Source organism: Pseudorasbora parva, chromosome 4, assembly GCF_024679245.1.
Source record: "Pseudorasbora parva isolate DD20220531a chromosome 4, ASM2467924v1, whole genome shotgun sequence".
In the NCBI taxonomy this organism is placed as follows: Eukaryota; Metazoa; Chordata; class Actinopteri; order Cypriniformes; family Gobionidae; genus Pseudorasbora; species Pseudorasbora parva.
Window position 1 is genome coordinate 1383071 of NC_090175.1, and position 22992 is coordinate 1406062.

Consider the following 22992-nt stretch of genomic DNA (forward strand, 5'->3'; position numbering starts at 1 on the left):
CTGACGACTTTTCTCCAGTAGCGAGTAATCTAACGCGTTACTCTGATCTGACGACTTTTCTCCAGTAGCGAGTAATCTAATGCGTTACTCTAATCTGACGACTTTTCTCCAGTACCGAGTTATCTAACGCGTTACTCTAATCTGACGACTTTTCTCCAGTAGCGAGTAATCTAAAGCGTTACTCTAATCTGACGACTTTTCTCCAGTAACGAGTAATCTAACGCGTTACTCTAATCTGACGACTTTTCTCCAGTAGCGAGTAATCTAACGTGTTACTCTAATCTGACGACTTTTCTCCAGTAGCGAGTAATCTAACGCGTTACTCTAATCTGACGACTTTTCTCCAGTAGCGAGTAATCTAACGCGTTACTCTAATCTGACGACTTTTCTCCAGTAGCGAGTAATCTAACGCGTTACTCTAATCTGACGACTTTTCTCCAGTAGCGAGTAATCTAACGCGTTACTCTAATCTGACGACTTTTCTCCAGTAGCGAGTAATCTAACGCGTTACTCTAATCTGACGACTTTTCTCCAGTAGCGAGTAATCTAACGCGTTACTCTAATCTGACGACTTTTCTCCAGTAGCGAGTAATCTAACGCGTTACTCTAATCTGATTACTTTTCTCCAGTAACGAGTAATCTAACGCGTTACTCTAATCTGACGACTTTTCTCCAGTAGCGAGTAATCTAACGCGTTACTCTAATCTGACGACTTTTCTCCAGTAGCGAGTAATCTAACGCGTTACTCTAATCTGATGACTTTTCTCCAGTAGTGAGTAATCTAACGCCTTACTCTAATCTGACGACTTTTCTCCAGTAGCGAGTAATCTAACGCCTTACTCTAATCTGACGACTTTTCTCCAGTAGCGAGTAATCTAACGCGTTACTCTAATCTGACGACTTTTCTCCAGTAGCGAGTAATCTAACGCCTTACTCTAATCTGACGACTTTTCTCCAGTAGCGAGTAATCTAACGCGTTACTCTAATCTGACGACTTTTCTCCAGTAGCGAGTAATCTAACGCGTTACTCTAATCTGACGACTTTTCTCCAGTAGTGAGTAATCTAACGCGTTACTCTAATCTGACGACTTTTCTCCAGTAGCGAGTAATCTAACGCCTTACTATAATCTGACGACTTTTCTCCAGTAGCGAGTAATCTAACGCGTTACTCTAATCTGATGACTTTTCTCCAGTAGCGAGTAATCTAAAGCGTTACTCTAATCTGACGACTTTTCTCCAGTAGCGAGTAATCTAAAGCGTTACTCTAATCTGACGACTTTTCTCCAGTAGCGAGTAATCTAACGCGTTACTCTAATCTGACGACTTTTCTCCAGTAGCGAGTAATCTAAAGCGTTACTCTAAAGCTAGGAACACACCAAGCCGACGCCGATCAACTAGTGGCGACGAAAGCAAACTGCTGAGTCGGCTCACGTTGGCTCACGTCGGCAGCGTCTTGGGTCCAAAGCGGTCCAAAGTTGCCCTGACACACCAAGCCGACGCTCGACATCAGACGGCCAATAGCGCGTCCGTTCTGCGCCTGCGTTAGAGGAAATACCTTTCCGTCCCAGCTGGGGGCAGTAGTCTGTTTTCGTTATTCGAAGCGGGAAACCGGAAGAGCTATAAAGATATCAGCTGTCGTTTTCGTTTCCCCACACAGACGGATTCGTGCATTTCAGAACGTTGCAAATGGCATTGCCGTTGTCAGCCCTTGGTCTTTTACTTGTGGAAGAGGAAAGGTAGAAGCGGACGCGAAAAATACAAAGAAACGCTCACTAAATGGGTGAAACCATACCCGAAGTCAAAATGTGAAACCATAGATTATTACACTTGTTCACCTATCAATGAACCATAACAATAACAGGGCATAGCTCAAACAATACCCTGCAAATTGGCTCATTCAGATGCATTGTGGAAGTTAATGTGACACAATCTGAACAATGGCCACTTATAAGGATTGTTAAAATAAATATATGTGTATGACGCATTCTGATTTACAGTAAATTATGTTTGTGACCATGCTTGGTGCTAGTTCAATGAATTATGACAGAATTTGTATATATTTTTTTTCATTGGAAACATGCCTATGGTGACATTTCTTCAAAATGATATCATGCTGCTTCTTGCACATCACATAACAGCAGTTTGGAAATGAAATCTCCAGTGGCACAGAAATGTTAATGAAAATAATGTAACACTAAACCATACACTGAACTTAACTGACAGTAACCATGCTAACTATTAGTTTACAGATATTGCACTTTGATAACATTATATTGTGGAAGTAACACATTATGAAAATATGTCTCTATTAATTGAAAATCTATTTATTCTTAAATTAAAACATCAATATAGATGTGTTTATTTACCCTGCTAGTTAGATGTCAAATAGCAAAATAAGGGTTAGAATTCTGCATCATCTTGTGTTTTGTGATCCTTTTTTACATAAAGAACTGTGAATGCAAGTACCCAAAGTCAAAGTTTTTTATTTTCCAATGTTCAGTACAATGGGCACAAACAGCTATATAGAGAATAGCTATAAAAGTAGCTATATGTGTAGATTCAGCCAAGGGTGTACTGGGCCGTAGCTCAGCCGTAATGAAGCTGGGCTCCTCACGGGGGCCAATCCAGGTGTCACTGTTGGTACCATCTGAGGGTGAACAGGATTCACTTTCAGACAAAGGTTCCTTAAAGAAACAATCAAAATGTGAACAATGTGATACAATAGATTCTTACACTTGTTCACCAATAACCCATAACAATAACAGGGCATAGCTAAAACAATACCCTGCAAATTGGCTAAATGGATCTATTCAGATGCACATTGTGGAAGTTGATTTGTTGAATTACTTGTAAATAGACCCATCTGAACATTCATTGGCCACTTTACCAAAAGCAAAATGTTCATTTGTCCAAATGGAAAGAAAAAATAAATAAAATAAATTATACACACACACACACACACACACATATATATATATATATATATATATATATATATATATATATATATATATATATATATATATATATATATATATATACATAATATGACGATTTTTCTCCATTAACGAGTAATCTAACGCGTTACTATTTCCAAACCAGTAATCAGATTAAAGTAATTTATCCAAGTCACTGTGAGTTACTATTTTAGTCATTTTCCTTAGTAAAGAAATACAGATATTTTTGCTTTCTTCTTGCGTCTAGAGGAGAGTATTTTTTTCAGGAAATATTTTTTAATTGCAGCTTAAAATGTCAGGAGACACATTGTTGACGTTACTGTTAAAAATGCACCTCAAATAAAGTGTGTTGGCAAACGGTCGTCATTTCTGTGTTGAGGCGGCAGCGGTGTTTTCGGAAACTGCTGTAACTAATAAAGTAACTTGTAATCTTACTTAGTTACTTTAAAAATCAAGTAATCTGTGAAGTAACTAACTTACTTTTTAAAGGAGTAATCAGTAATCAGATTACTTTTTCAAAGTAACTGTGGCAACACTGTTTACATATGTAATAAATGAAACCCAACCTAACTTGTACAGCAAAAATTCACAGATATGAAACTGGAACATTTAAAGGTGCAGTGTGCAATATTTATGAGGATCTATTGACAGAAATGATGTATAATATCCATAACTCTGTTTTCAGACCTCACACAATGAGCCGTTATGTGTTTATTTCCTCAGAATGAGCCGTTTCTATCTACACACACCGCGGGTCGCTTACAGTGAAGCCGCCATTTTGTGCCGCCATGTTTCTACGGTAGCCCTAAAGGGACAAACTTCTCTACAGAGCGCTAGCTACTCTCTGCTGTCTCAGACGAGCATATCTTTGTCCTGTGTGGGCCACCGTAGCTTCTCTATGTGCTCAGAAAGGGAGCAACCTTACTGCTAGATGCTGCTAAAACATACACACTGCAACTTTAAGAGCTTTTTCTTCTAATATTATTCCTTTGTATTGTTTTGTATCATAATGTATTTTACCTTTCATTTATTCATTTAGTGTTGTGTTATTATCTTTGAGATATACAATATATATATTTCAGATGAAATATTTTAAAACGTTGCATCTAAAAAAATACATTCATAAAATGTATTTTTAAAAAGCCCATTGAGGTGCAGAATTAAAATTAACCCTGAAGTTGTTTCAACACTCTTTTTGTCTTCATTTTGAAACATTTGAAGTCATCTTGAGACAGCAGCTTAAGGCACTGATTTAGAAACGTGTACAAAAGGGCATTCGCAATTCTCTGGGACGTCGCCGCGGAGCATCATGGGAGTTGTAGTCGCTGGGTTCCTCTTTTGTATTTTACATTTCTTGTTCATGATTTACTGGATAATGATTAAAGGACTCAGAGTTTCTACAAGATTAAATATTTTAGAACTTGGGATTACTACAAAAATATATCTTCATAAAATGTGTAAAAATGCCCTTAGAGATTTATTTATGTGCATTTGTCCAGGTCTAGAATTTTTAATTCTTCAAAGGAAAACAATAAAGTAAAAAATAAAATAAAAAATATCTTAATTTTTAGTTGTTTCCACGCTTCAAATTGAATAATTAAAATTTTGCTGAGGAAAACATCGCGCTGAGCATGCACCGTCCCCTGAGGTGGCCGCGGAGCATCACGGGAGTTGTAGTCGTTGGGTTCTTCCTGTTCTTTGACTGCGGGAGTGAGTTGAGTTTCATTGTTTTGAATCGAGAATAACTTCATAACCAACAGTCTGTAAGTACTGAATTTCGCCGCACGTGTTTATTAAAGACGATTATAACCTGCTTAATGTATAAATGCTGGTGTTATTGCTGATTATATCGTGAGTTAGAAACTAATAAAACAATAAGATGGTCTACGCTGGGTCGAGCTGGTGAAAGAGCGTTAAAGTGAGATTAACTAAACTTTCTTTCTTTCGTTTTGATCATGGAGAGTTTCTGTTGATGTGATCTTATATTTACTCGTGTACTGTAAGTGTGATGATGAATTCGTGTGTTGATTCTGTTGACGTCATATACCATAATTCTCATAATTACGAGATGACAACACGTGACGCTCAACTCGGAGCTTGAACTCGGAATTATGCGTGGCAATGTCAAAATCTCAACAAATCAGCAGCGGTCAGGTGATACAAGTTCTCAGAAAATGCCCTCTTTTTTTACAAGTCGTAACTAGGAGTTCTCAGAGGACTTGATGAATGCCTTTTGCAAGTTGGAAACTCGTAATTCCGACATGAATTTGTATGATTAATGGGGCTTTTGTCTGCCTGTAGATGTCTGTGTTCGAGTCCTCCAGCAGGCCCATCACTGCAGTGGCCTGGGCGTCCAACACCTCCACCTGCCCCAGTTATTTCAACCTGGTAACCATGACAACCGCCCGATGTCACGGGGTCAGATCGTGTGATGATGTCATTAACCATGTGCATGTGTGTTTAGATTAGCCTGACTGAAGATGGAGCGTCCGCTAACTTCATCCGAGGGTTCGCGCTCAAGTCCGGATTCTTCCTGTGTTACAGTAAGGTGAGGTTAAAGGTTATTTTAATTTGAATTGTTTATCTGCTGACCCCCAGTGCATCTATCATGTAGGTGTGTGTGTTTCTTCAGGAGAACACAAATGAAGATTTTTACCGTTGCAGTCTGCCAGTCATAATGCATGTGAATGGGGAACAATTCTATGAGAGTAAAAAACAAACATGCTTAGACAACACACACACACACCTGCTGCTCGTGACGACACACTGATGTCTGAAGACACGAACCGATCGGTTTCAAATATTATTATACAGTATTATGTTATTTTTTTACCTCATATCAGACGAATCTCATCTAGTGTTCCCATCCGCGAGTACTATCGCCTGGTGAGGTCAAACCGGCGCGATCATAGATATATATTATGTAGATGCCTCATTCGGCCGATCCGCGCAGGCACTAATGAGGCATCTATATTAAATATTAGGGATGCTCATATTGACCGTTTAACCGACAGTAAGAATTTTGAACGATTAACACCATCAGTTATACGGTTTAACGGTTGTTGTTGTTTTATACACACACATTTGTTTGTTTGTTTGTTTGCTGTATGGTTAAAAAAACTGTATAACTCATGACGCAACCACACGTGCCGACACAGACATATTACGCAAAATGAAGCAACGGGAAAGACGAAGCCTACTGTGTGGGACCATTTCGAAATTTTTTTATTTAAAATCCAGAAGTTGTTACTGCTCATGGCTCATCAGAATTGCAATTCTCTTTGTTTAATCTTTCTGAGTAGACAGGTTAACGTAGGCTACAAGCCTACATTTAAACAACATTTTTTCAATTCATTAATTCATATTTATATATAAATATACTTTAGATTTAGCTCACACAAAAGGCAAAACATTTAAACATAGGTTATAGCCTAAAATCATAAACATTTTAAATTAGAAACTTACAATAGTCTATTCAAAAACAGCCGACTCTCGTCTTTTCTTTCGTTTTTAAACCCTTTGAAAATAAATCCTGCAGGTCAAAAAGAACTTTGCTTTTCACCTCCAAGAAAGTACGAGTGCTCTCCATTATGGCACTTTTTTTAACCTCAATGCCAGGTAAGGTGTCGTTTTGTTGCTTTACTTGAGAAAAAAAAGCCATGTGTTGACTTTGAAACAAGAGTATATTTTAAATGAGATGCGTCTGTGTTGAAATGACTAGATTTTCGCGTCAGTACATGTTTATTTTAATGCGAACAATGTTCTATCACTTTAATGCAGCAGCGCAGCGCAGCAAAAAATAGACTCGGTACGAAAACGATCCGTGCACTGCTGCAGACGCACCGCTCCTGGAACGGACTGACGGACCGCATCCGCGTGCAGTGTGAAAGCGGTCATCCGTTAACATGGGTACGGAAAAAAATACACACCGCACACGCACTGCAGACGGAGTGTGTGTGAAACGGGCGTAACCCTTTCCGTGTTTTCCCGCTCGCTCCGCGCAGCATCGCTCAAAGTCTGCGGCTGTCTGCTCTCTGTGGAGACGGCTGTTCCAGAATGTCGTCCCATTATCAGGTATATTACAAACTACAATCCACAACGTTGAATTGTTTCAACAGTGCAAACATGGATTCAAAGCTCCAGCATGCCACTCCTGTAAAATAGATTTCCGATTATACTCAATTTTACGAATTAATAGGCTACTAGTATCTATAGCCTAACATACTTCATATTTATGATATTTTATTTAGACCATATTAATCGTATACACAATTTTAAAAAAGGTAATACAGGCTATTATAAATATACATGAGTTGTGTCAGGGTAGCCTACAATGGGGCTAAAGCACACCCTAAGAAAAATGTGCTCATTTTTCAAAAAAGTCCATACTTGTGCAAAAAAGCAACGTTTGCAGTATTTTCTGTTTATTTTGATTAATAAAATATTGAATTATTGTTCAGTAAATATTAAAATGTTAATATAAAAATATATTTTAAAATACAGAAACAAATGTTTAGCCTAAGTAAATAATCTGAAAACATTGAATGAATGAGATTCCATAATAATTTTATAAAGTTGTATCCTTGTAACAATATGATTATTATCATATATTTTATTATAAATATGATGTTGCCTCTAAGATGGACACCCAAATTAAGATATTTACCAGCTGAATCTTAACCATGTCATGTCAACAAATGGAAGTCAGTCAGCTGTTTATCATCATGTTAAATATGCCTTTTACCCCAAATACCATACTTTTATATATTCTGCTATTAAAAATCAGTTGCGTATGATTTACATAAATCATAAACAAGACCTTTGTCTCAAAATATATTCAATTTTAGTGATTCTCATTTGCTACTTAAATCTCCAATAAAAAATGTAAATAAAAAAGATATAAAATTAGCCCAGAATCATCTTTTTGGAAGAATAATTAGAACAACAGAAATTTAATTAGCACTAAAGCCTAACAATTGTATTTACAGTATGATTGTAAAAGGTTTGTTATTCATTTTCTATATTAAGATGATACTCAGTCCCCTTATAGTGCCCCTTTTTTTTGGTTTGGGCCACTGCCCCTCAAAATATCTGTGCACGGCCCTGGTGTCCGCGGGGTTTTAAAAAGTATTAAAAAGTGATAAATCAAAATGGTCAAATTTAAGGCCATTAAAAGTGTTAAATGTGGTCTCAGGGGTATTATTTTTTTCCAAATTAGGTATTATTTTTTTCAGACTATCAGGTGTCCTATTCTGATTGAAACTCCATCTGCGTTCGCGTTAGTTCGTTTAATATGGGCTTCAGCAGATCTGAGCACATAATCAACGATCTCTCGTCTCCGTCTCGGCGTATGTTTGATGCTGACGTCATATTCAGCGGCCGTTCGGCATCACCTCAGAGCACTGCGCGCTCAACAGAAGGGGCAGAGATGGGCATAAATACATGGAAATGTATTTAAAATACAAATACAAAATACTGTGTGGAAAAATGTATTTAAATACAAATACAAAATACTGTGTAGAAAAATGTATTTAAATACAAATACAGTATTTTGTATTTTGAAAATACACCAAATACATGTGAAATTGGCAATTCAGTGAAGGTATCCATATTAGGCTGTAATCTATCTGGGCCTATTCTGAATGCCAAAAAGCATTTAGATGTGTGCAACTGCTTAGAAACTTTCGTTTTCAATTTGAATTTCCTTTAGCGGCAGTTATAATAACACAAATTACGTCAATAACTCATTCGCCCTCACTTCTTTTTCCACTCCAACATTCCAATTATTCTTGCCCACTAAAAGCTGCACAGATATATGTGCTTACCCCGATAGGCCTATCTATGTAAATGATTTAGAAAAAGGATTTAGAAAAACTGGGTTGTACTAGCCTAGAAATCTAGACGCACCCTAGCGGTAGCAAATCAAGGCGCGCTGGAAGCCGTTTAATTCCGGGGGGGCTGAAAGTTGGGCCGGAAAATGTGTGACGTCATTATGTTGTCGGTGGCGACCAGACAGGTGTTGTAGTAGAACCCCCCTTTGCAAAGAGCACAGACGGACCCACCGCCCCAGATTATTGTTGTTTAAAATTACTTACTTGTTAAAACGCGATCATACCATGGGTGTCGGAAGCAAAACTGTGGGTGGTCTCAGAATTTGTTTTTGCTGGAGTAACGTTAGATACAAATATACTATTTGTTATTTGTTTGAGTTATTTGCCCTGCCTTTTGCAGAACTCACGCTACTCCCTTTTCACATCACAGATCAGAAAGGCATTTATTTTCAATAAAAATTTAAAAAATAATAGAAAAGTGGAAAAAAAGAGTCAAACACCTAATACGTTTTTCTCGGTAGGGGTAGGTAAACAGACGTGTTGAATTAGTGACGATAAAAGTGAAAGTGTCCAATATCATTGGTCTTTAAAAGTGGGTGAGTCTTGTCCTCACGACACACAATGGTTCCGACGCCAATGGACCATACACAGACACACGTTAATCATCACTCATAAAGCATTCTTTTTATTTGTGTTCATAGGCTACATACAATATCCAGCATCTGCCAGGGCTTTTAGTCCCTCATGTGCGCATATTTGGAGAAATAATGATTCATAATCACGTTTGTAAAATATCATGTGTCCCGACTTCAGAAGACTGGTAGAGTAGAGCTATCAGAGTAGGCTAACTTAAATGTTAACGTCCAGCTCACAAACCTTGCGGATGTCTGAACAGAGTTTGTTTCGGTGTCAAGGTCACCGTCGTTGTTTACATACTTTTTTTTTTAGAAGATTTCCCAATTTTACTTTTCTTAACCGTGTTAGTAGTAACGTAACTCAAAAAAAGTCTACAAATACGTTTCTGCTGCTTATTGCTAACCATGACCAAACAAGAGTGAGCGAGGTGATGATGGTGACGAAAGCACTTCCTAAGGAATTATTAAAATAATTATTAATTAGTTTATATCTTATCCACGGCCCATTATTTTAATCCCATTAATACACAGTATGTTATGTCAGTCTATTTTAATTTATTTTATTTCATTTCATGTATTAAATACAATACAATTTTAGTCCACAGCCCCCCACCAGGGGGGCTGATGCTATAACGAGGGGGGCTGCAGCCCCCGCAGCACCCCCCTTCCCGCGCTACTGAGCAAATCTAATCTGCCACGAGTGCCGTCTAGCAACTCTCAATACACTTCTGAGCTGTAAAAACCAAACTCTGGTCGGGCCAATCACATAGTGTATAGAGTCGGTGGGCGGGGCTTAACATAATGACGGCAGAGTTGCGTTTGCGTCAGTGTTGCCAACTTGGCGACTTTGTCGCTCTGTCGGCTTTTCAGACCCCTCTAGTGACTTATTTTCAAAAAAGCGACTAGCGACAAATCTAGTGACTTTTTGGACAAACTTCAGCTGCTTTAGTTTACAAATGTCGCCAGTACTGTCCTGCGAGCGCAAGGTCTTTTTTCCCCTCTGCCGTCACACACACCTCTCTCTGCGTCTGCCCTGTTCAGTGAATGGCTGAGGGGAGCTGCACGCGCACACAGACAGCAGCTGACAGACGTGAATGAGCGAGCTACACATGAGCACACAAGGTTGCCATCGATTTCTCACTTAATGTTATCTGCTTCTTTTGTTTTATATTTGAATAAATTAATTATGATGAGTTCCATCTCTTGTGCTTATCACTTATATTACTCACTGTACAGAGCTTTAGTTCATTCAGTTTCTCAATTCAGATTTTACACATATAATTTTTTTTGTAATTCACTATATCATATATTGTATGACAAAAATGTATAGGAAATGAAAACATTTATTGGACAGTCGGCTGTATTATATTATTGTAAAATATAGTAAATGAGCACGGATTAGGAGAGAAAAAACGTCAGGCAGACTGAACGCAAGGACGGCGTGATGACGTCACTAATATGCTAATTAACGCATGACGTCATCTAGCGACATTTAGCGATTTTTTGGGCAGGCTTTAGCTACTTTCCTTGGAAAATAGTTGGCAACACTGGTTTGCGTGCTTCTAGTAAACACAGACGCTGGCGAATGGCGGTCTTTCGAATCAGCTTTGGCCGTGACTCTGGAAGACTTGAGTTAAGCTTTTCTCTGAGAAAAGAACAAAGAACGGCACTGAAGTCATTCTTAAGAAGGGAAGATGTGTTCAGAGTTTTGCCGACCGGATACGGCGAATGTTTAATCAGTCAGCGAGCTCTGCTTCACCTTCGTTGCTCTGGTTGGTGTAGCGATATCCTATCGCGTGCAGAGGGAGTTTGACAGACAGCCGTTTATCCCGCCCCTCGGATTGAGCTGTCAATGGTGAGTTTCCAGACCAAACATCTTGATGTGGGTCTGGCTTGTCAGGCTAGGGTTGTACAGCTGCGGCTCACCTGAATGAATGTTGGGGGGAGGGGCGTGTCTGGTCTGAACCATAGACCGTAAAAAAATATGGACGACTCGACATCATCCGTTTCCGCTTGGCAGATTTGAAACTTTCAGGCGCCCTTGCACGGCGCGGACATCTTGGGACCGAGTCTGCGCAGTAGCGATTTCGGGACCGGAGTTGCGCAGTAGAGCGCAGGAAGTACAGCAGGAAGTACAGTCGCGATATCAAAAGCCCACCCACACTCTCGCAAATGCAGAACAATTAATAATGTTGGTGTGAAATAAACAGTTATGGAAATGTAGAAATTAAAGCTAAAGCTCTAATCTGCTCCCAAAAATTTCGAAAAAAGTCTGTTAGTGCCTCAGTGACAACTTCACTCAGAGAAGCCGTCAGTCTCAGCTGTCAATCATGACGTCACACCCTCCGTTTTTATAGCATCAAATAACTAACTCAAAGTAAACTTATTTTTAAAACGAACACCTGAAATGAAATCATCGTGATGATAACTGCCTTCAGTGACATATACTAACTTTGGGGAAACATTTTTGAAGTGTAATTTTATTATTTAGTTTGCCTCGCGTCCATTAGAAAACACAGAGGGGCGGCTATACTGGGACCGGTCACCGGGGGGCGATCGAGGCGCGAAAGCTTCAGTATCTGAGAGGGAGACTGCAGGCTTGGTCTGAACTAGTAGATGCATGAAAACAGCTCCTGATAAAGAGGTTGCCTGGCTCAAAGTATTTTGAGTATTTTGAAAATACAAAAATACTCATCTTAAATGTATTTAAATACAAATTACATTCGATTTTTTCCAAAGGCTTTAAAATACAAAATACAAAATAGTATTTTGTATTTCAAATACGTATTTTAAATACATGTATTTGAAATACTGCCCATCCCTGAGAAGGGGCTGGCTATCGGTTTATTTTAGACTTGCTTCAAGGCATAATCTTCAACGACTATCCTCATAAGAGCAATCTTAAATGATTTATATGAAGTCTAAAATGAACAAAAAGAGTTGTGAGAGAATGAGGCGCGATCCGTAGACAGTGAGATCCACGTGTGTGTCTGCTCTTAAAGGCACAGCAGCCAATAAAGCTTCCTGTCAGTAAAGTTAAAGAACAAAGGGAACAGAGAAAAGGACTCGCTCCTCTGGACTAAATAACTTGTGTAGCTTTAATAAGGATTAACTATTTAATTTATAGTTTATGCAGTGCAGACTGTATATAACTTTGATAACCTTATTATACTTCTGTATATTTCCTAACTGTTCAGACAGGAAGGGCAGGAATAAACATGACATTTATTATGGGTTTATGTTAGCAGTTGTTTTAAGTTTACTTAAATTAAAAAAGTTATATTTTTGAAGCCTAATAATGAATGTAAAAATAAATAAAAATCAGCTGTATTAATATCAGTAATACTGGCCTTCATTCATAAAAAGATGCCATTTAAACAAGTATTTAACATATACTGTCTTTATGTTGTTTCTGCATTAATTTGATTAACTGTGAAATTATTATATAAAAAAAATATTAAAAACGTACAAAAACATTTCTTTTTAATTGCGATTAATCACAGAAAATGTGTGATTAATCTAGTTTTTAATCGATTGACAGCACTAGTTTTTAGTATTTTGTTAAATTCAACAACTCACAGTTATAGAAATGTAATATTTGGCTCAGGTTTTGTTGTTGGAAAAAAACACTAAATAATTGAATAGCCGATTCTTAATGTAAATCAGATGTGTGCGCAGTAACGCTTCTCCTTCACCATCCTCTGTGAATGCTGAGATGTGTTTAACTGTGTCTGAATGATAACTCATCACAGATTTCCTCCTGCTGTCGATTCTAAATCTGTTCTTTTTTGTATGTTATCTGTGTAAATAATAGAAAGGTCGCTGATTAACACTTGCAATTCAGTGTCGTGATGGTTTTAAAAAATATTCTGAAGGTAGTAAAAAAGGGATTAAAAAGTAGTAAATTTAACTGAAGGATTGCTGTATATACCCTGGAAGCCTTAATGTTTGTTTAATGCTTTTCGTAGTGCGGTTTAGGTCACGTTTACTAAAGTAAACATTGTCGCGTATGTTCTTCTCGCTGCTGTTGGTTTATAGAAGAATTACCCCGAGTCGCGCTCTGTCGTTTCAAAGAACAGCACAACGGCGAGCGCGGCGAGTATAAACGCCTCCCCGAACAGACGAGGCTCCGTCAGCGGATCCGCGGAGTCTCGAGGCGCGCGCGGCGAGTATAAACGCCTCCCCGAACAGACGAGGCTCCGTCAGCGGATCCGCGGAGTCTCGAGGCGCCGCTGCGGAGACAGACGGAGGTAAACAAGGCTTTCTTCCGCGGGTCTAACGGTCAGCAGGCGGAGCTCCACTCAGGCTAACCCACATCACTTACACACGCTACTTTAATTAACTAAAAACCAGTCAAGGTGTGGATTGAGGTAGGCCTGCTATTTTTATTTGACGGGGGAAAAAACTAATCCGGTTGTTCAACGATTCAAACGGATTCAGTGTATTTTCTTTTTGTCATCTCAATTTGTTCATTATTTTAGTGTAATATTTAGTGTAGGCTGATGTATGTTATGCTTTTTATTGAATGATTTAATTCCGTTTTCTCTGTCAGAAGCGCTGCAGGTGTGTGAACATGATAATGTGTGAATCGAGGTTCTGTTGTTGGGCTGTTCTGTGTGTTCTGCGGTTTGCACAGTAAAATACACACATGAAAATTTTTTAACAGGTCACAGACACTCGTCAATTGTATTTTTATGTAATGCCAATTCAATATTATAATCTTATCAGTTAAAGGGTTCCTTCAGCGATTAGCATATGGCTTTGTATCAGTAGAAACCCTGGAGAATATTCCAATGATCGTGCTTTCCCTCCTCATATACCCCTGAGACGAGAGATTATGCATTTTATTTCTGGAAAAATTCCTCCTATGATGCAAATTGACGATATTTGCATCATAGGAGGAATGTTTGGCCAAAGGCTGAAGACTCCAGCCAGCAGAGGGAGCCATTCCCTCATGTTTTGAATCTGCGCATGGGGGATGGAGATCACACTCAGAGCTCAGCTCAGCTACAGGCACTCATTTAAACGCAGCTATGGTGAGCAATGGAAGTCTTCTAACTTCTCAAATTAATTTCTATGAAAGTTAAGCTTGCAAAGGCATGAACTGAAACGCGCCAGACTGAACTCGCGTTGTGAATGTATGCCGCGAGTGTAGTCGCGATTACCTCCGCTCTCATAACGAGAGCTCATCAGCTAATTTTTTTCACTCCTGCAGTCAGTGCTCAGTGCTGTGAGACTCGCGCGGCGACTCACTCATTATATTGAACACACACGTTCAGTTTTTAATTGTAGGAACTCAATCACAGTAATCCAGTAGGTGGCTTTGGGAATGGCCTCACGGCAGCGAAGCATTCTGGGAATTGTAGTCTTTCATCCCCATGAGACGGGTCTAGAATAGCCTGACAAGCCGGAGCCACATCCAGATGTTTGGTCTGGAAACTCTCCATTGACGGCTCAATCTGAGGGGCGGATAAACGGCTGTCTGTCAAACTCCCTCTGCACGCGATAGGATAGCGCTACAACCAACCAGAGCAACATGAAGCGGAGCTGACGGATTAAACATTCACCGTATCCGCTCGGCTAAACTCGAACACATCTTCCCTTCTTCAGAATGACTTCAGTGCCGCTCTTTGTTCTTTTCTCAGAGAAAAGCTTAACTCAAGTCTTCCAGAGTCGCGGTCAAAGCTGATTCGACAGACCGCCGTTCGCCAGTTTCTGTGTTTACTAGAAGCACGCAAACGCAACTCGGCCGTCGTCATTATGGCCCCGCCCACCGACTCTACACACGATGTGATTGGCCCGCCCAGATTCTGAGGAATACAGCTCAGATAGGAATTGAGAGTTGCTAGACGACACTTGCGGGCAAATTAAATTTGCTGCCGCTAGGGGGCGTCTAGATTTCTTGGCTAAGTCTAGAAGGCACCAAATTCAAAAATAATTTCACATTTCTACTACATTAGTGACCCAGTTTAAATACAGATTCATCTTCCCAGCGCTGAAGTACCCCTTTAACGTTTAATAATTGATTATTGAGCATTGGTTGTCGGTCGGGAACATGTACCAAAATGAGCATCCCTAATATATCTATGATCGCACCAGTGTGACCTCATCAGACGGCAGTAATAGCAAATGGGAACACTAGATGAGATTCGCCTGATAAAAAAATCATAAATGCTGTTGTGTTTCTCTCAGAAACCGATCGGTTCGTGTCTTAAGACATCAGTGTGTCGTCAGGAGCAGCAGGGTGTGTGTGTGTGTGTGTGTTCTCTAAGCATGTTTGTTTTGTTCTCATAGAATTGTTCCCCATTCACATCATTATATGACCGACACACAGCAACGGTTGAGTTAAAGATCTTCATCTGTGTTCTCCTGAAGAAACACACACACCTACATGTTGATGCCCTGGGGTCAGCAGATAAACATCAGGCTCATTTATGGGGGAACTATCCCTTTAATGCTCTCTCTCTCTCCCTCTCTCTCTCTCTCTCTCTCTCTCTCTCTCTCTCTCTCTCTCTCTCTCTCTCTCTCTCTCTCTCTCTCTCTCTCTCTCTCTCTCTCTCTCTCTCTCTCTCTCTCCCTCTCTCTCTCTCTCTCTAGGATCTGTCCGGTGGGATGGTTGTGGCGGATGTGCAGTTGATTTCGGATAAAGAGACGATTCCTCACGGTTACTGCTACATCCCAGAATACCTGGAGCCCAGTAAGACGGTTCCTTCGACAGATCTGTGTGTCTGCCTCTTCTAGTGTGAAGTGTAAACACGTGTGTGTGTGTGTGTGTGTGTGTGTGTGTGTGTGTGTGTGTGTGTGTGTGTGTGTGTGTGTGTGTGTGTGTGTGTGTGTGTGTGTGTGTGTGTGTGTGTGCGCAGAGGCGTCTGTGGGGAAGAAGAAGCGCATCTGTGTGCGGATCGTTCCCGTGGCCAGCGTTACGATGGCTGTTCTAGATCTCAAACTGACGGCCAAGAACAAGACCATGGTGCAACAGTACACCTGCCTCGGGTGAGGGACGCCGCTGGCCAATCACACGCTCCGATTCATCTGGTGCTCTGTGCGCTGTTTCTTTAAAAGAGACCTATTACATTCACTCTTACATGCTGTTTGAACATAAATGCTGCCTATTAGCATAGACCCGCCCATACAGGCTCCGTCCTCTTCTGGAAAGGGGGCGGAGGGCAGCAGCATCAACATCAACATTTGAGCGGAATATTCACAGACACCTGAGACTGATGTGTGTGTGTGTGTGTGTCTCAGGGACATGAATGGCTTTGTGGTGTGGTGTCTAAAGGGCCCGTTCTCCAGCCCGACGCCTCAGGCCAAGCCTCGCAGTGTCAGTCTGGACCTGCGCAGCCTCTCTCTGGACGGAGCAGGACCCCCTCAGCCGCTCAAACCCAGGTACGTCTGATCAGAGAACATTTGGTTCAAGAGAACACTGTTTAATCAGGCACATGCAAATCAGCTGCGTGTCCAACCCAAATCCACAGCACTCATGTTCCCGCTCTCCGGAACATGCTGAGCTGGAGCTCACAAAACCTGCTGCCTTAAAGGGTCCTGAAACCCGGCAGTGTTTCTTCACACCTTCGATTTGAAAAGGCTTGTTAAAAGGGGAGTGGTCGACTGTGAAAAGGTGGGATGGTATTGTGTGGAAAGAGGGAATGTTTGCATAAATAGGGGAGTGTCAGTAGGTGCATTAAGATTAGCAGCAGTTACAGCGGTTCTGAGACATGTTCTTGGTTCCCGTTGGCATTGTTTACCACAGTGAGATTAAATGAGGGATGAGTACAGCGAATGAGAGAGCTATGAGTGGCGTGCAGCAGAGATCGCAAATCATTCAGCTCTTCAAAGTTCAAACCAGCATAATTCAGTGAGAAATGAAAATAAATGTTATTATGCATGACGAAATATTTTGCAAACGTGATAAAACTATATTTGTCCAAATATGCACGCTGTTTGGCAAGATGAACAACGCGCCGACGTGATAAGAGAACGTGAACCACCCAACATGCGATGCGACAGAGATGTGTAATTCTAGATCGGTGTAAAAGCGAAGGGGTTTGAGGCTAGTCTCGACCGCGCATCTGAAGCAGAGCGACGCGCGCTGGGTTGCCGTGACGATCCGCGCTGTCTATCACTCGGCAGCTAAATCTATATTTGTCCAAATATGCAGCACGCTGTTTCACTAAGAGCCCGAACACATGCGGTTTAGTGCATGGCTGTGACCACAAATAAAACGGAGAGGACGTGGCTTTTGTTCATTAGCCTACAGATTACAGATTGGTTATTTTGCACTCCTGACATAGATAGTCAACGCTTGCAGGTTCGGCGTGCGATTGCTCAAGTTAATTTTACTTTACCGAGCCTTTGTAGCAAAGGCTTCCACAGACGGCGCCGGTTACAGCTCGCTCGGCGCCCTTTACGTTACTTCGTATCAGCACAACGCCTAGCTTTCCTCCGTGACTTTTCCACACGCTGCTTCCAAAACTTCCCCACCATATCTCTACAATAATGATGTAAGACGAGCCTGACAGAAGTGACTGTCTCATGCATATTAACTAAATTATCTTGTATGCACACTACAGCGCAGGGATTGGACTAAATGAGCTTTATGTCATGAATATATATCGAGAATCGCTCGGAGCGGTCGACGTCAGCATGTGCCCAGCAGCCCATACTTGGGCCGAAAAGGCCGTGCCGACGTCAGCATTTGTGACGTTGCTCCGACTAAGCTTTTCAAACCGGAAGACAGAAATCGCTCTGAAAAATGCAAAAATAACTATTTTCACATATGAATAACATTAATGAGTACCCTTAGTGTTTTCAATGATGTGCAGCCTATACATATCTGTTTACATCTCAAAAAAAGTGTTTTGGGGTTTCATGACCCTTTCACACTGGATGCGCAAATAATTTGTGCGATGGTTTTATATTTTGATCAGCTGTGTGTGTAATGAGCGCTTCCACACCAAACGTGAATGTGCTGAGGCGAAAAAACGACATTTATTTTTTCCGTTTCGATGTGGTATTGTTTTTTTTTACTCTAGCGTAGACAGAAACAGCTAGGGTTGCTAGGGTGTTGCTATTTCAGTTTTTGAGTGATTGAGTGTTACTGTGTAGTTTCTAGGGTGTTTTGGCTGGTTGCTAGGGTGTTGCAATGTGGGTTTTATGGTGTTGATATGTGGTTTCTAGGGTGTTTGACTGGTTGCTAGGGTGTTGCAATGTGGGTTTTATGGTGTTGATATGTGGTTTCTAGGGTGTTTTGGCTGGTTGCTAGGGTGTTGCAATGTGGGTTTTATGGTGTTGATATGTGGTTTCTAGGGTGTTTGACTGGTTGCTAGGGTGTTGCAATGTGGGTTTTATGGTGTTGATATGTAGTTTCTAGGGTGTTTGACTGGTTGCTAGGGTGTTGCAATGTGGGTTTTATGGTGTTGATATGTGGTTTCTAGGGTGTTCAAGCTGTTTGCTATGTCGGTTTTTGGGTGATTGATAGGGTGTTGCTTAGGGCTGGGCAATATGACGAAATATATCGTCTGGACGATAGAAAATGTCTATCGTTTTATATAAGGCTCTATCGCTTACGCCACGATAAGGCGTTTACGGCAGAATTTTACGTCAAGATGCACCTCACGCCACGGCATGCCCATGCACGCTGCAATACATAAACACACATGGAGGAAGACGGTAGTAGACGCGGTTCAGACCAGGGTAATTCTCAGAGTAATGATGCCAGAGTAGGGGCATAAGCGCTCAAAACAAACTTCAGACACAGACGCTGCAGCGGGCTTTTATACGCGTGGCACACCATATAGCCATATATTGAAATATTTTAATGGCAGGTGTAGGGATGGCGAAAACCAAACACTTTCTTGACCGACCACCGAGCCTCATTAGCCGGTTGAAACCGGTTAACTGATTAGTTTAAAATATGCTGCGCTATTTGAAATAACAGCCGCGCTCCTGCTCTCTCTCTCTCTCTCTCTCTCTCTCTCTCTCTCACACACACACACACGCACTGTCCAAGCGCTGCCGCCTCCCTTCCACTCACGTCACTTTTTTTAAATCCCCGAAAACACGAGTCCCGCAAACACGCCGCCGAAGAGCTTGTTTGTAATCTGAGGACAATGGCTCTTTAGTGTCGAAATGGTTTGGGTACAAGCTGATCGCGTTGAAAATAAAACCGTTTGTCTAGCGTTAGAAGCTCATTTGAAACATTACCGCGGCTCCTTTAAGAAAATGACCGCTCCGAAGAGACGCCGCTTTAGTTCGCGTTACCGTGCGTTCACACCGCCGCCGGCGAAAGCGTCAAATTTCGCTCTTGCCGCCCTGACAACGACGCTGTAGAAAGCTCCGTGGACACGCTGCCTCTGACGTAGATCGAATGTTTTTTCTTTTTTTAAACTGTATTTAAAGAGGCCGCAAATCAAACAAGCATGTTGATGGACAGACTGACCACAAGTAGGGTGGCTCCCATTGAAAATGAATGACTTCCGGCCAGCTTGCCGCTCTCGCCGCCGGCGGTGTGAACGCACAGTTAGAGCTAACAATAATAAAGAAAGACGATCAACACCTTATGTGTTTCCACTGAAATGCAGATGTAATATATTTCCAAATGTAAGCCCATCTTATGCGGAATGACGCTTCATACTGTCGTCTGCCCTGACTCTAACCTCGAGTGTTTACTGTCTGTAAACCTTGTGAGCGCGCAAACCCAAACGCTGTGACCTCGCGCCAAATGTTTTTATTGGTTTATTAAGTACAAACAGTTGAGTTTGTAGTGGGTGCGAGGGATATGTTCACTTCACACAAAAAGATTTTGAAATGAGACGGCTAACTGTAGTAGCGTTTAGTCCACTGTCTATAATAGCCTAATTTAGAGATCACTTTTTTTTTTAACCGACAACTTTGATCGGTTAACGTTGATACGGTCAACCATCGGTCAAACGGTCATCGGTTAACATCCCTAGGCAGGTGTTAACTTTACCAACAGTCTTGCTTGTATATCATTTCAAACTGCATTTCCACATTGCAATTTTGTATAGACTATTCATAAACTGAATTAACAAAAAAATTGCTATATCTTTATCGGGATATCAAATGAGCTATATCAGGATATGAAATTTTGGCCATATCGCCCAGCCCTAGTGTTGATATGTAGTTTCTAAAGTATTCAGTGTAGTTGCTAGGGTGTTGCTATGTGGGTTTTTGAGGGATTGCGTGTTACTGTGTAGTTTCTAGGGTTTTTTGGCTGGTTGCTAGGGTGTTGCTATGTGGGTTTTTGAGGGATTGCGTGTTACTGTGTAGTTTCTAGGGTTTTTTGGCTGGTTGCTAGGGTGTTGCTATGTGGGTTTTTGAGGGATTGCGTGTTACTGTGTAGTTTCTAGGGTTTTTTGGCTGGTTGCTAGGGTGTTGCTTTGTGGGTTTTTGAGGGATTGCGTGTTACTGTGTAGTTTCTAGGGTTTTTTGGCTGGTTGCTAGGGTGTTGCTTTGTGGGTTTTTGAGGGATTGCGCGTTACTGTGTAGTTTCTAGGGTTTTTTGGCTGGTTGCTAGGGTGTTGCTATGTGGGTTTTTGAGGGATTGCGTGTTACTGTGTAGTTTCTAGGGTTTTTTGGCTGGTTGCTAGGGTGTTGCTTTGTGGGTTTTAGGGTGATTGATAGGGTGTTGATATGTAGTTTCTAAAGTATTCAGTGTAGTTGCTAGGGTGTTGCTATGTGGGTTTTTGAGGGATTGCGTGTTTACTGTGTAGTTTCACACACACAGATGTTTTTTGGCTTGTTGCTAGGGTGTTGCTTTGTGGGTTTTAGGGTGATTGGGTGCTGCTGTGTAGTTTCTAAGGTCTTTTGGCTGGTTGCTAGGGTGTTGCTATGTGGGGTTTTGAGTGATTGATAGGGTATTGCTGTGTAGTTTCTAGAGTATTTAGGGTGTTTGCTATGTGGATTTTAGGGTGATTGATAGGGTGTTGATATATGTGGTTTCTAGGGTGTTCAGGCAGGTTACTAGGAGGGTTTTAAGGTGATTGATAAGCGGTTGTGATGGTTTTCTACCTCTGACTGTCTGTCTCCATAGCAACCTTCCCGATGTCCCACCGAAAGTCAGCCGTCGGCGCAGTAAGCTTGACATGAGCAAACCCACAGAGGGAGTGTATGACAGCAGTAACCATAGCAACATCTACGGGATCACAGGTACAGCAATCCGTCGGGTTCCTGAATGCAAATCATCACATCATGCATTTACCATTTTACTTTTCTTGAAGTCACTTTAAATGTCAGTCATCATTTGTAAAAAATGATATAAATCACGTCATATAAATAACCTGTCAACCACTCTCGTTTATGTTTTTCTCAGCGATGGATGGCGTTCCTTTCACTCTACACCCCAAGTTTGAGTCAAACTCAAAGGTCAGAGGTCACTGCGACACCCATTAACATGCATGATTCATCTGGTCATTATGGCACAGTAAACCCTGACACTGCCTGATGTACATGATATGAGTGTAAATGATTTCATTATGTGAGGAGAAAGAGACTTACACAAACATCTCGGACCACAGCATGCTTTCGTTAAAGGGTTAGTTCAGCCTGTAGTGAGCATTGTGTGATGAATTCCTCCTGTGGTTGGCCAGCCGTCAGACCTCCGCTCATCTTCACACACAGATGAAGATATTAGTGTTGAAATCCGATGGCTCAGAAAGGCCTTCATTGACACCAATGTCATTTCCTCTCTCAAGACCCATAAAGGCAATGACATTAATATCTAATATCTTCATCTGTGTGTGAAGATGAGCGGAGGTCTGACGGCTGGCCAACCACAGGAGGAATTAATGACAGAATTATCATTTTTGGCTGAACTAACCCTTTAACCAATCACAGTCAAGTGTTCAGTGTTGTTGACCAATAGCAGCCTTGCTGAAGTGTGATGTGTGTCTGTCAGGTGTCTGGGATCACACTGAGTGACATTCGGATCAAATCAGTTCAGGACATCGAGAACGAGGTGAGATAGGATTCTAATGCAAGACATTGGAGGACTTTTATTTTGAAATGTGTGTGTGTGTTTGATCAGATTGTGTCTCTACAGTATAACTACACGTTTGCAGTGGAAGAACAGGCGGCGAAGAGAGTCCGTCCCTCTGTGTCCGGCTCCTGAAAGCGGAACCTCTTCTCTCGGATTATAGATGCGTTATTCCGGTGTTATGATCCTGTATTTCCGGGTTCTGTCCTCATTCTCTCTCTGTTTGTTGAACATGAAGGATTTTCTGCATTATGCTCATGTGTGTCTGTATGTTACGGTTTCGAGTGTTTCCACGAAACACCAATCAAAGCACATGACAGTTATGATATTTTATAAGGCCAAAAACTTTTTGGAGCTGTAGTTTAGTATTTAAACAGTGTATCTACACTACGTTATTTATCTTATATAAATATGTGTACGTTTAAGAAATGTGGGGACCAAAAATGTTCTTTTGTCAGTTTTAAATGCTCTTATATATCAGATGGTGCTCTGGGATATTTTGTACTTGCTCTGCTGAAATCTTTTTGTGTTAATAAAAATGATTTAAAAAAAATCTGGTTTATGACTGAATACAT

General features: G+C 41.0%; 1 protein-coding gene across 1 annotated transcript; it reads left to right on the top strand.

Moving 5' to 3' along the window:
- The first annotated feature begins 3984 nt into the window (after positions 1-3984).
- Positions 3985-22949, top strand: mvb12a (multivesicular body subunit 12A). The gene is made up of 10 exons (XM_067440470.1): positions 3985-4720; positions 5259-5345; positions 5422-5505; positions 16021-16120; positions 16287-16416; positions 16669-16809; positions 21476-21591; positions 21755-21807; positions 22340-22399; positions 22484-22949. Exons 2-10 carry the CDS (start codon positions 5259-5261, stop codon positions 22550-22552), a joined length of 840 nt encoding a protein of 279 aa, XP_067296571.1. The 5' UTR covers positions 3985-4720; the 3' UTR covers positions 22553-22949.
- The last annotated feature ends 43 nt before the right edge of the window (positions 22950-22992 follow it).

Bases quoted from the DNA above. Each gene is read 5' to 3' on its own strand.
- mvb12a (XM_067440470.1), top strand. From the start codon at position 5,259: ATGTCTGTGTTCGAGTCCTCCAGCAGGCCCATCACTGCAGTGGCCTGG. The intron at 21,592-21,754 runs GTACAGCAATCC...TGTTTTTCTCAG, and splicing joins CAACATCTACGGGATCACAG to CGATGGATGGCGTTCCTTTC. The intron at 22,400-22,483 runs GTGAGATAGGAT...GTGTCTCTACAG, and splicing joins TTCAGGACATCGAGAACGAG to TATAACTACACGTTTGCAGT.